At 43.3% G+C, this 12780-nt stretch overlaps 1 protein-coding gene across 1 annotated transcript in view; it reads right to left on the reverse strand.

The window, feature by feature from the left end:
• Positions 1–12780, reverse strand: part of Abcb5 (ATP binding cassette subfamily B member 5) — a 95980-nt gene that overhangs the window by 39059 nt on the left and 44141 nt on the right. The window contains exons 13-15 of the mRNA XM_021657065.2: positions 12361–12531; positions 8519–8680; positions 3406–3546 (exon numbers count right to left, since the gene is read on the reverse strand). Coding sequence (XP_021512740.1) covers positions 3406–3546; positions 8519–8680; positions 12361–12531 — 474 coding nt within the window. The remainder of the gene's footprint in view (positions 1–3405; positions 3547–8518; positions 8681–12360; positions 12532–12780) is intronic.

Here is a 12780-nt window from a genome sequence, read left to right on the forward strand (position 1 = left end):
AGAAAAGAAAATCCTCCTGCCACATAATAATCAAAACAGTAAGTATTCAGAACAAAGAAAAAATACTAAAAGCTGCAAGGGAAAAAGGCCAAGTAACATATAATGGCAAACCCATTAGAATCACACCTGACTTCTCAACAGAGACTATGAAAGCTAGAAGGGCCTGGACGGATATCATGCAGACCCTAAGAGAACACAGATGTCATCCCAGGCTACTATACCCAGCAAAACTCTCAGTCCTCATAGACGGAGAAAACAAGATATTCAACGACAAAAACAAATTTCATCACTACTTACACACAAATCCAGTGTTACAGAAGATACTAGAAGGAAAAACACAACCCAAGAAAACTAACTACTTTCAAGAAAACACAGGAAATAATTAACCTTACTACAACAAAACAAAAAGTAGCCAAGCACACAAACACACTACCATAGCCAACATCAAAATCAAAGGATCTAACAGCCACTGCTCATAAATTTTTCTCATCATCAATGGACTTAACTCCCCAAATAAAAAGACACAGACTAACAGAATGGATGCGTAAACAAGACCCAGCAATCTGTTGCATACAAGAAACATACCTAAGTCACAAAGATAGACATTGCCTGAGAGTAAAGGGCTAGAAGACGGTTTTCCAAGCAAATGGACCCAAGAAGCAAGCAGGAGTAGCCATTCTAATATCTAATAAAATAGACTTTCAACCAAAATTAATCAAAAGAGATGGGGAAGGACACTTCATACTCATGAAGGGAAAATTCCACCAGGAAGACATCACAATCCTGAACATCTATGCCCCAAATACAAGGGCACCCACATTTGTAGAAGTATTTCTTTTTTTTTCCTTTTTTTAAAGATTTATTTATTTATTACTTATGCAATGTGTGTTAGCATGTACACCTGCACACCAGAAGAGGGAACCAGATTTCATGTTTAGATGGTTGTGAGCCACCATGTGGTTGCTGGGAATTGAACTCAGGACCTTTGGGAAGAGCAATCAGTGTTCTTATCCTCTGAGCCAAAGTATTTCTTAAAAGAGTGTTAACAAGACAGAAAATAATGAAATGAAATAAGACAAAGTAAAAAAAAAATCTCTATAAAATCATGAATAATGTCATTAAACTTAATGTTATAAATGATAGAATGTTTTAAGATAACCTGATGTAAAAATATGAAATAGGCATTTTTTTTATAAAGACATAAACAAATCTGATAAAGTTAAAAATCTCAGGAATTTAAAGTTTCACCCGGTCCATTTTAGAATTTTACTGAGTTACGATTTGCACATAGACAATTGCATATGTGTGTGTAACTTGCATATAGCCGGCTGCACGCGCATGTGCCATTTGGGAGTTGTTCATGAGCCTGTTACCACAGTTACGTAGCTAACGCGACTGCTTCCCCAGAAGGCTCCTTCCGCCTTTGCAAGCCCTTTCCTTCAGCCTCTGGGTCGCAGGCCAGCTCTCCATCCTGCACCCCCTCCCCCCGGCTCACAGTATATTCAATCTCTTTACTCCTCTCCTCACTTTGCAGTGAGACTGTTGCTAATTTTTTTTTAATGCTTTGGGAGTTTTTAGTACAGCCTGATTCAAGTCCTACAGCAAATACGTGGTTTACAAACACTACCAGTTTATGGCTTATTCTGTTGCTTAAGTTTCTTTCATAAATACCAGTGTTCTTCACTGTAATGTCTGATTTGTTATTTTTTCTCATCAGTATGTTTTTGGTATTATTTCTAGGAAATCTTAAAGTCACGAAGATTTTCTACTGGATGCTCTCACCTACATTCAGTGTTTTAGTTAGTAAAATTTGTATGTGTGTGTGTCTACACATGCACCTGCCACAAAGTATGTCTGAAGATCCGAGGGCAGCCTGCAGGGACCCATCCTCTCCTCCACCGTGGAGGAGTGGGACTGAGCCCAGGTGGTCAGCAATCTTTACCCACCCAGCCATCTTCTCAGCCTCTTCTGTTGTGTTTCCTTTCACTCCTGGCTGTTTATTAAATGCTAGGTGTTGTAAATTTTACTCTGCGGTTCCTTGAGATAAATGAAAATTCCCATGATGACATCTGCAGTTATTGACAATTGGCAGTGTCAGCAGGGCAGCAGAAGGTCTGGAACTGGCTGGTGAGAGGGAGAAGGCAGACTGGGGGACAGCAGGGAGAGCTAAGGGCGCCTTGCTCTGAATTGTCCATTAGCCCTGGGGAAAAGAATGGCTCTCTGCTTTGGGAGGTAACAGTGGGCCCAGGACAACTGTTGGGTGATTGGCAGCTGGAGGCCAAGGACACTGAAGTCACCACACAGGAGCTGGTCAGATGAAGGACTTCTGGTTGGTGTGACAGGCTGTGGGGCTGTGAAGAGGGAGAACTCTGGGCTCAGGGAAAGGGTACCAGGAAGATATGGATGCTGCTTATGACAACGTATGCTGCTTTTTTTTTTCAACTTGACACAATACAGAACCATTTGAATAGAAGGAACATCAGTTGAGAAAATGCCCCCAATAGACTGGCTTGTCGGCAGATCTGTGGAGCATTTTCTCCTGCGCTGGGTTCCTACCCTGACCACCCTTCACAGTGGCCTACAGCTGTACTCGGAAATAAATCCCTTTCCTCCCCCAGTTCCTGCTGAGTAGTCAGGAAAGTGCTGAGAACATTCAGCTGTGGGTCTGCAGCCCACGGTGGGGTAAGAGGAAGGAGTATGATTGTGATAGGAAATCACAGGGTGGCGCGGTGCCCAAAGAGAGCGCTAGGTGGTGTCAGGGCGTGGAGGGGTAAACCAGGTGGCTTGGCGGGGAAGATCATGTCCTGGGACAAGTATCCCTGTCCACATCAGCTGCGATTGGAGGCCTGGACTGTGCATGGGGCTTGTCTGCATCCAGGCTGTGGCAGACGCAGCAGATGAAAGAGGCTTTGAGAGGAAATGGAAACCGCTCTCCACCAGGCTACATGCAGAGAAAGCGGTAGTGTGTAAATGCCAATGGAGCGTCGCGATAGGAGGCCTGGGCTTTCCAGTCTGGAGCTGGTTGCGACTGGGGGGTTCACTTCCATTCTTGGAAGGGCCATTTCCTTCTTTAACAGTTGGCGTGCATTTCTGACTGTTCACTTGTCGCTCACCCATGTCTTCGTCTGAGGCACAAGGACTTGGAAGTCCCACCGGATGTCCTCTGGGCCCAGACCAGCAACATCCTGACCACATTAAGCTGGGGTGGCCCTAGCGGTGCACCCCACAGTCAGACTGTTGTTTTAACCCACGGTTTGCCTTGTGGGAAGGCACAGCATGTTTTCATGAGAAAACACTGTGAACTGTGGCACTGTACTGCTTCATTATAAATCAACTCTAATTTTTTAAAGGATTAATTGGACACTGGAGAACATGTATGCAAGCTTGTTGGCAGTGACCCATTACCTTTTGATGGTGGATAGCTTCCTCAGACTGGTCGGTGCAGGGGGACTTGGTGCTATTCACTTCACACAGAGAACCACAGCTGGCATTTTCTTCAGTGGAAAATGTCCTTGATTCCATTTGTTCATCGGCATTTTTAATATCCTTAAATTAAGAATATACATATCATAATGATATCTTTAATATTATATTAATATTATAACAATAGCAGGGTTAGGGACATAGCTCATCTGGGAAAGTGTTTGTTCAGCAAGCACAAGGAGCTGAGGTTGGTTCCCAGAACTTAAGCTTAAGGCTGATGGAATATGCTTAGCATCCTAGTGCTTGGGAGGAAGGGCAGGGGTGATGGGAGATGGGGTGGTGAGGATGCCATCTGATGGATAGATGTATGTTGATCCTTTTGGCTTGCTGGCTAGACAGATTAGCATACTTGCTGAGTTCTAGGCAAGTTAAAGACTCTTAAAAACAAGCAAACAAAATGGATGGAGCTTTCATACACACACATGTGCATACACACACACACACACACACACACACTCATTCACAAGGAATACAAGAATGCAAAGGTATTTTATTGTGTCACTTTAAAGCTTATGTTTGTGTGGCCAAGACCTGAGGGAGAACTTAGGAGACAGTAACACAGCAGCCACAGCCCAATCCAAACTGAGATTTCAAAGCAAAGTGGGTGTGTGTTGGGGCTCCATTTGAATAAACATACAGAGAAACCAAACCGAACTAGCCACGATAAAGTATAAAAACATACACTAGTGTTTAATTCTAAGCTACATTGCATTGCACTTAGTTTTTCTCCTTCCTTCCTTCCTTCCTTCCTTCCTTCCTTCCTTCCTTCCTTCCTTCCTCATGTTTGTAATTCAGAAAAATGAGGGGAATTTTAGTGAGACAGCCAAGTATACTCCATTGATCCAGGTGAGTTCACCAGATGTCCCTTCTGGTGCCGAGAGCTGGCACAGGAGGAACGGGCTCAGACGGGATAACAGTTGGGAGAAGGGATGGATGCAGCGTCAGGCGGGCAGGGAGCGTGGCATGGACCACATTCCAAGGGTGCTTGGATTCTTCAACAATCTGAAGAACAGTTAATGGATCACACAGCTGCACAATGGATGTTAGCCTGGCTGTCTTGCCATTATTGTCTGTAATCACACACTTTAAGATAAAACCTACTTTTCTGTTATTTTTCTACCATGGAAGAGGTATTTTATTTGGCTTTTTTTTTCTTTAGGAGTTACTCGGTGGAAAGTTTAAAATAGAATGGGAAAGAGTGGTGTGACATACTGTTTCTGACATGACATGGCATGCAGAGTAAAATTTTCTAAGGAGGAGTTTTATTATTGGTCCAAGATAATTTAAATTTTCTTTTATTTTCAATTCATTTTTTCTAAGGAGCTTGCCAGACAAAGGAATGATAATTGGGGTGGGGTGTTAAAGATTGTAAGTAAAGCTAAGGGAAAGAAAAAATAAGGACCAACCAAAACTAAAGATGTATCAATAGTCCTTATGGAAACCAATTCTTTGTAAGCTAACTAAAATATATAATTTAGGAAAGTAGTGTGAACATAGGTACCCTGCATGGTTAAATGACAATTTTAGTGCCAGGCCTTGGACACCTCTTTACAACTCAAGGAGCCCTCAGAGGTCTCCAAAATAAAACAGGCTGTTTCATTGCTCTTTGTTGATCACCAGAACGAGATGGTAGAACCCTGTCATTGAAGAGAGAAAATATTTTGGTTTTAAGACATAGAGAAAGCTGAGACTGACCTGAAAACTTCCATCCTGCTGGCTAGCTTTTCTAGCACTGGAAGACTTTATATAGGAAGCTGGGGAAATAAAGGCAGCGATAGTTTCACCCATTGCTGGACCTGAGTACTACAATACTGACCTACTAGGCAAGGTAGGACATGAAGGTTATTAGGGTAGCCAACTGCTTTCTCATTGGATCTGAGGCCTGCACACAGAAAGAAATTGATGTCTAATACTGTAAACATGGTCAAAAGCTCATCGATTGGAAGGTTATAAGTTTTAGGGTGTGTGTTGGGTGACTCACATCTGCCATGTTGTCAAATGAACATGTCAAATTGTCTTCCAAATATTTATGCTTGTATTCATAAATTAGTGCTGCCCTCAGTCTTGGCCAGAGAAGCTACCTTCTGCAGTGAATAGCAGCTAATGCACAGCCTGAGAGCTGGCTAAAGTGCTGAGAATAAGTGGCTTAGTGCTGAATTGGACACCTCAAGGATCAAGGAACATAGTGGGAAAAAGGCAGAGGACAGGGAAGACTGCTGTGAAATGTTGTCTTCTGGATGTGACGTGGTTATTGCCCTCATTAACTCCATAGCCATGACTACCTGCATGAGATTAAGCTGACAATGTCAATCAATATTCCAGCAGCCAGCGCTAACTGGACTCAGTGGGTTACAAAAAGAAGAAGAAAGAAAAGAAAAAAAGTAAGGACAACACATAAAGGTGGGAGGGAGATATTAGGAAGTAGGTTGGAAAGGTTGGGGGGCAGATAGGAGGTCAAGATACATTGCATACAGAGCTCCAAGATGGCTGTGACTAGCGTGCACTGTATTTGAGGGGCAGAGGATCCAAAACTCCAAAACCAGTGATCCGGAGCATTGACTTTGGTGCTTCCTGGACTGGAGGGAATATCCTGGAAGTTGGGGCCAATTATAGAAGCTATATCCAAAAACAGCAGAACCAGTGAAAAAACATTTTCACACTTCTAAATCTAATCTTCTGTCAAAAGTTTGAAAGACTCCACACAGCAGGGGATCAAAGCAGATGCAGAGACCCACAGCCACACTTTGGGCCAAGTGCAGGGAGTTTTATGGAAAAAGTGTTTGTTTGTGTGTGTGTTGGGGAAGAGATAGAAACACCTGGAGGGGACAGGAGCTCCACAAAGAGACCAACAGAGCTAAAAACTCTGGGCCCAGGGCAGCCTGCAGAGATGGATGCATCAACGAAGGACCATGCATGGAGAGGACCTAGAACCTCTGCTCAGATGTAGCCCATGGCAGCTCAGTCTCCACATGGGTACCCTAGTAAGGGGAACAGACAGTCTGACATGAACTCAGTGGCTGGCTTGTTGATCACCTCTCTCTGGTGGGGAGACCTAGCCATCCCACAGAGGAAGAGGATCCAGGCAGTCCTGATGGGACCTGATAGCCTAAGGTCAGACCTAGGGAAGGAAGACATCCCCTATCAGTGGTCTAGGGAAGAGGAATAAAGGGGGCAAGAGGGAGGGAGGGGAGGATGGAGAGGAGATGAGGGAGGGAGCTACAGCTGGGATACAAAGTGAATAAGCTGTAAATAATAACAATAATTAACAAATTCAAAAGAGATACACTGTATACATGTACAAAACTGTCAATGTTCAAATAAAAGATACCCTAAAATGCATCTTACTTGATTAAATTTTAGATTTATTTATTTATTTATAGAATTCCCCCCCCCGAATATGTGGCTGGTGCTGTGGAGGTTGGAAGAGAGCATCAGATTTCATGGAAATGGGTAGAAGTTTTACTTTTGTGTTTTGTTTTTTGAGACAGGGTTTCTCCTGTAGCCTAGGCTGCCCTGGAACTCAGTCTGCAGACCAGGCTGGCCCCCAGCCACAGTCTGCCGCCTCTGCTGTCTTAGTGTCTGAGTGAAGGTGTGCTACCACTGCCTGGCGGGGCTGCGGTTACGGACGGCCATGAGCTGTCGTGGGAGGACTGGGAGTTGGAACTGGGCCCTTTTCAGGAGCGACTAGTGCTCGCTGCTCCCCAGCATCTCTGTGCTTGGTTCTATCTCGTACCACTAATGGCAAAATAATCCCAAATACTTATCAGAATCAACTCATTTGCCATTTTGTAATAATCGGTAATTGTAATAATCAATAATTGATTACTGCGTCCTCTCCCCGTGTTAGGGGTTTGGAAATAGAAACATATGTGGAGTATGTTGTGTGTGTGATGCGTTTGTCTCTGTGTGTGTATGTGGTCTATGTGTGTGTGTGTGTGCGTGTGTGATGTGTGTGTTTCTGTGTGTGTGTGGTGTATATGTGGTGTATGTATGTATGTATGTATGTATGTATGTGTGTGTGTGTATGTGTCTATACCTGTGTGTTTGTAAATGTGGAGGCCCAAGGCTGATGGTTTTCCTTGCTCATTCTCTACCTTGTTCATTGAGGCAGGGCCTCTCAGTTGAACCCAGAGAGCACTGATATGGTCAGTCCAGTGTGTCCCAGGGATCTGAAATTACAGGGTTCTCCCACACTGGTGGGAATCTGGAATTTTAGCCCCATACCCTGGTGAGAATTGGTGAGAGGGTCCTTGCACCATAAGGGATCTGAAATCCAGGGATCTGGTCCTCATATGTGCAAGGCTCTTCTCCCCCACTCCCCACTGTCCTCAGATTTTCTCAGCAGTGTTAACTTTGCCATTGTAATGGTCATGGATTTTCAGAATGTTGGCATGTTGGGCAGCAGTGGCAAATAAGTGCACCCAGAATTTGAACAAAGAATCGCTCTATCACACAGGTTCATTGAGCATTAAGATTACAGTGTGCTCTATCTGAAGTGACAATTTTCGTTATCTGAGAACACTGATCCACTTCAAAGAAGGGGTTAAATCCAGCAGGATGGGTCTCAGCACACGCAGATGTGTGGGCCCTGGAAAGGGAGAAGCTGGCCCCGTATGTTGCCCCTTTGACTGCCCAGTATGAGCTGTGAGGATGTGTACTCACGGAGCAGTGTTCACTCCAGACTCTGCGTTCCACTGCATCCTTGCAGCGTCTGTTCACTCTCCACTCTAAACCCTGGCCCTTCTGCCTGACTTTAGGGACCTTCTAAACTTGTGCTGACACTGTCTCAGTTCTCCTCGCACACACCCTTCTATGTGAAAGTCTTATCTTTAACCATTCAGTTCTATGGCCGAGTGCTCTCTGCTGTTGTCTTTTTAATCTCTGCATGGCTGTCTCATCCCTCTGGCTTTTTCTTAGTTTTATCCTCCACCTCGTAGCCTTCAGAGCTCTTCCTTGGGGAATGTAGCCCTGTCCCAGCCTGTCCTGTTTCTTATTTTACAAGGAAACACACAGATGTAAACACTGCAAACGCTACCTGTGCCATGGCAAGCGAGTAATACAGCCCTTGCTTCGCCATGAGTTCAGCATGGGTCCCTTTCTCTGCCACCACGCCATCCTTCATGGTCACAATCAGGTCTGCTCCACGAACCGTGGAGAGCCGGTGTGCTACCACAATTGTGGTGCGACCTTTGCTTGCCTCCCGAACAGAAGACAAGGGAAACAAACAGAACAGTGTTAGAAATAACCTCTGCAATAGTCAGGACAACTTACTTTCACAGTGTTATTTTACAAAGAATCTTATCCTGGGATTTAGAAAATTAGAAAGGTCAGTAGAAGTTAGAATATAAAAAGTAATTTGTTCTAAATGGTGGTTTTTATAAAAACCATAGTATCTTAGCACTAGAAAGAAAGCTAAAAAAAAAAACCTTCAAGCTTTTTAACTATAAGAGCAAAATAATCTAAGACTTAAACCCACTTTCATCTTTCAAATAAACATGTTTTTAATGAGTTCTGTGCAGACTCAAGGTAAAATATGTTTTAATCTGTTTTACAACAATCATAAGTACGCAGAAGGGTACACACAGGGGCATTAACACATACCTTTCAAACTGAGTCTACTCAGAGCACACGGTCAGGACATTACCAGCATCTAGAAGCCATTGCTTGTGACCTGCCCTCTCCTGTCACTACCACTGTTAACCCACCAAAGGGACAACCAATTTATTCCCAGTAACATGGGCTGTGCGTGTGTGCCTGCATGTGCGTGTGTGCTTGTGTGTGTGTGTGTGTGTGTGTGTGTGTGTGTGTAAGTGGAATCTACAGTGCATCCTCCTGTTTGTCTGAGTATTTGTGGTTTTGAGATTAGCCATTTTGTTTCTTATAGCTACATAGTACTTTACTGTACAGATATAATTTATCCATTCTATTACTAACTGGGTTTGAATTACTTTAGTTAGTTTGTTTTCTATAATGTATAGGTTCTTTCATGTGTTTGTTTAGTGAACAAATTTATAGAGATCTATCATTTGTACCCCAAAAGGGACTGTTCAGTCATAAGGTGTCCAAGACTATGGAGCCGCAGAGAGCAGGAGTGTCCAGGCAGCATTCTATTTACACCAACAATGGCTAGATCCCTTTTTGTCTGACAGATATGTGCTATCATATTGAAAATTTGTTTATCTTTTTCTAAGGACTAATGAAGTTGAATGACTTTTCAACTGGTTGTTGAAAATGTGAATCTCTGTTTTGTGAATGGCCCAAATCTTTTGCCTCTTTTCCTTTTTTCTTGCTAATTATCAGGAGCCGTTTCTGGCACGTAGTTATGGGGACTTCATGAGGAACTGCTCCTCCACATACGTGGCTGTCCCCTCCTCTCAATGTTGTCTTCCAATGAAGAAAACCTCAAGTTTTGATGATGTCCAATTTAGTGACGCCCCTTTTCTAAGTATGTCTTTTGAGTTCTATTACAGAAACCTTGCCCAGTCCCCGGCCTCTGGTCACATGGGTGGTTTCTATCTTATCCTCCAGTTTTTACTATTGTGCCTTTCATGTTTAAATTGTCAATTCTTCTGGTGTTGATTTTATGCACGATGTCGTTCTTAGCCTTTAATTTTTTTTTAAATGAGTGTTCTAGCGATTCTGTCATAGGTAAGGGGCAATTATTCCAGGTCTGTTTTTGTATTGCCTATATTCTGTTGGTCAGGCCTCCTGACACTACAGCAGTGACACTCTGTGCTAACTGGGTGAAGCTGAAATCATTTTGTGATCTTGTGGTTTGAGCGTCCAGCTCTGTCTTCCTCCACATGTTTGCACTTTCTAACCTCAAACTAACTATAGCCCAGGAACAGGCACTCGGCAGGCACACTACAGGGGATTTTCAGTGTCACTGTCCACGCTGCTACTATGTCACAGCCATGGAATTTTCTTAGTTCTAGTTCTATTCTTATCTGTTTCAGAGAAGGAAACTGGAACTCTGAACACTAAAAGGCTTGTTTCAGGCCTCAGGAAGGCGTGGAGCTTGGCTCTGACGTAATTCTCTCTGTTGCAATGGATATGTTTACACGAAGGAGGGTTTCTTTCAAAGTCTTGCATTTCTAATCTATAACAGAAGGAAGTACTTCAAAATATTAGCTATTCAGACTCAAAACTAGTGAAATTATGACACGCTACACGGAAGATGAGGGCAAAGCTGAGGCATCCTGCTAGAACTGTTTGAAAACTATTGTAGGAAAAAAGACCAAATAGGATATATCAAAATATTAATAATACATGCATTTAATTATTGTGCCTATCAGTTATACTTTTCTTTCTCTTAAAAAAAATTTTTTTTTCACTATAGGTTTTCTCTGTGTAGCCCTGGCTGTCCTGGACTTGATTTGTAGACCTGGCTGGCCTGAAACTCACAGAGATCCACTTGTCTCTGCCTCCCTGAACCCAGTACCTGTTGACTTTACCAGGATGCTCTCAAGTGAGAAAGAAGGGGTTACTAGAACTTTCTTAGGACAGCAGAAAGGTGAGGGTCATGCAGCTATAACTTAAGCTAGACTCTGGACCATGAAGAGCAGCAACGATTTACACCCGTGTCTCACATGACAGCAGGACGTTCTTCCTGGGATCCAACTTTTACATTTACATCAGAAATTAAAACTGGGCATGCGACACTGTGATGAGAGACAGTCTTTCGCATTAAGCATATCTTTTCCTTAAATTTAATTTATATATATTTATTACAATTTATTCACTTTGTGGCCTCGCTGCAGCCCCCTCCCTCATCTCCTCTCAGTCCCACCCACTGTTCCTCTTCTCCCTGTATGCCCTTCCCCAGTCTCCTGATAGAGGACCTCCTCCCCTTCCATCTGACCCTATCCTATCAGGTCTCATCAGGACTCTCTGCATTGTCTTCCTCTGTGGCCCTTGGGGAGGTGATCAAAGAGCCAGCTGCTGAGCTCATGTTGGAGACGGTCCCTATTCCCCTTACTAGGGAACCCACTTGAAGACTGAGCTGCCATGGGCTTCCTTTGAACAGAGATCTTGTTCATTAGTTTTCATTCTAAAATACCTGTGAATGTCATATATGTGCATATATATTCAAACACACACATACACACATATTTGTGTGTGTGTGCTCACACCATAATGTGCACACGGAGGCCAGAGGACAACTTCCCTAGGATCAAACTTAGACTGTCAGTTTTGGCCTTTACTAACTGAGCCATCTCATTGGCCCCATAGTCACACATTTTCCAGGAAAAAATTATCTATATCTATATCTAGTGCATATACATGTATACACATATATGATTGTATCTCTCTCTGCATGCACATTTTATATCAGCCAACCCAGCTAAGAAAGCAGTAATGTAATAATTTGGCTTAGTACCAGGGAATGAAAAGTGCCACTCAGAAGTGAGGCTAAGTCAACACTTGATGTCAACATCATTCTAAAGCCTCTCACATTCATGGCAGATAATTGGAAGTCAATGCTTCTCCACTTGAAGTGAGATTGTGATAATGTGAATACCCTTGGGAGGCATCAACGGAGGAAAATGATTTGGGGATAGAAGAATACCATTAGTGTGATGGAGGAAACACAATGCCCACTGCTGTTTCTGTTATCGGGCATTGGCTATAGGGAGATGAGACAGGCTGGAATGGAAGGGTGTACCGATTGATGGCTTGCATGTTTGCTGAGTGTGTGTATGTGTGTGTAAGCCAACTATAGCATTTGTCTCTCCAAGTCACACTCTGGATCCATTACCAGAGTAACTCTGGGAATGATTATCTGGGTACCCAAAGAGCTCTAAATCTGAACTTCCTTGTACTTACAAACAGTAGTGAACCAGGAGTATGGGGCTCAGAAGTGATCCTTCCACTTACCTTCTCCAGGGCAGCCTGGACGGCTGACTCGCTCTCTGTATCCAGGGCGGACGTAGCCTCATCTAAGATCAGAATTTTGGGGTTTCGAACTAGTGCTCGGGCAATGGCGATTCTCTGTTTCTGGCCTCCGCTCATTTGGGCTCCTTTTTCCCCTACTAGTGTATTAAATTTCTAATAAGATAGAGAGAGGAAAGAGAACAATGAAAAGGGTGATTATGTGATTAGAAGAGGAAATGGCAGGGGCATTTTGTGCTTTGGTACCAGCAAAGTGAGTACTTCATCATAGCCATTCAGAATCTTTGATTTGTTCCTTGTAAAAACAAACATCTCTGAGGAAAAAGTCTAAGCAAGGAGAACAGGGAAAGGTAACTGAGGACCAAACCAGATAAACAAAAACAAGGGTTCTTAGAAAAAAAAATC

This window comes from Meriones unguiculatus, chromosome 7 (genome assembly GCF_030254825.1).
Source record: "Meriones unguiculatus strain TT.TT164.6M chromosome 7, Bangor_MerUng_6.1, whole genome shotgun sequence".
NCBI classification, from domain to species: domain Eukaryota; kingdom Metazoa; phylum Chordata; class Mammalia; order Rodentia; family Muridae; genus Meriones; species Meriones unguiculatus.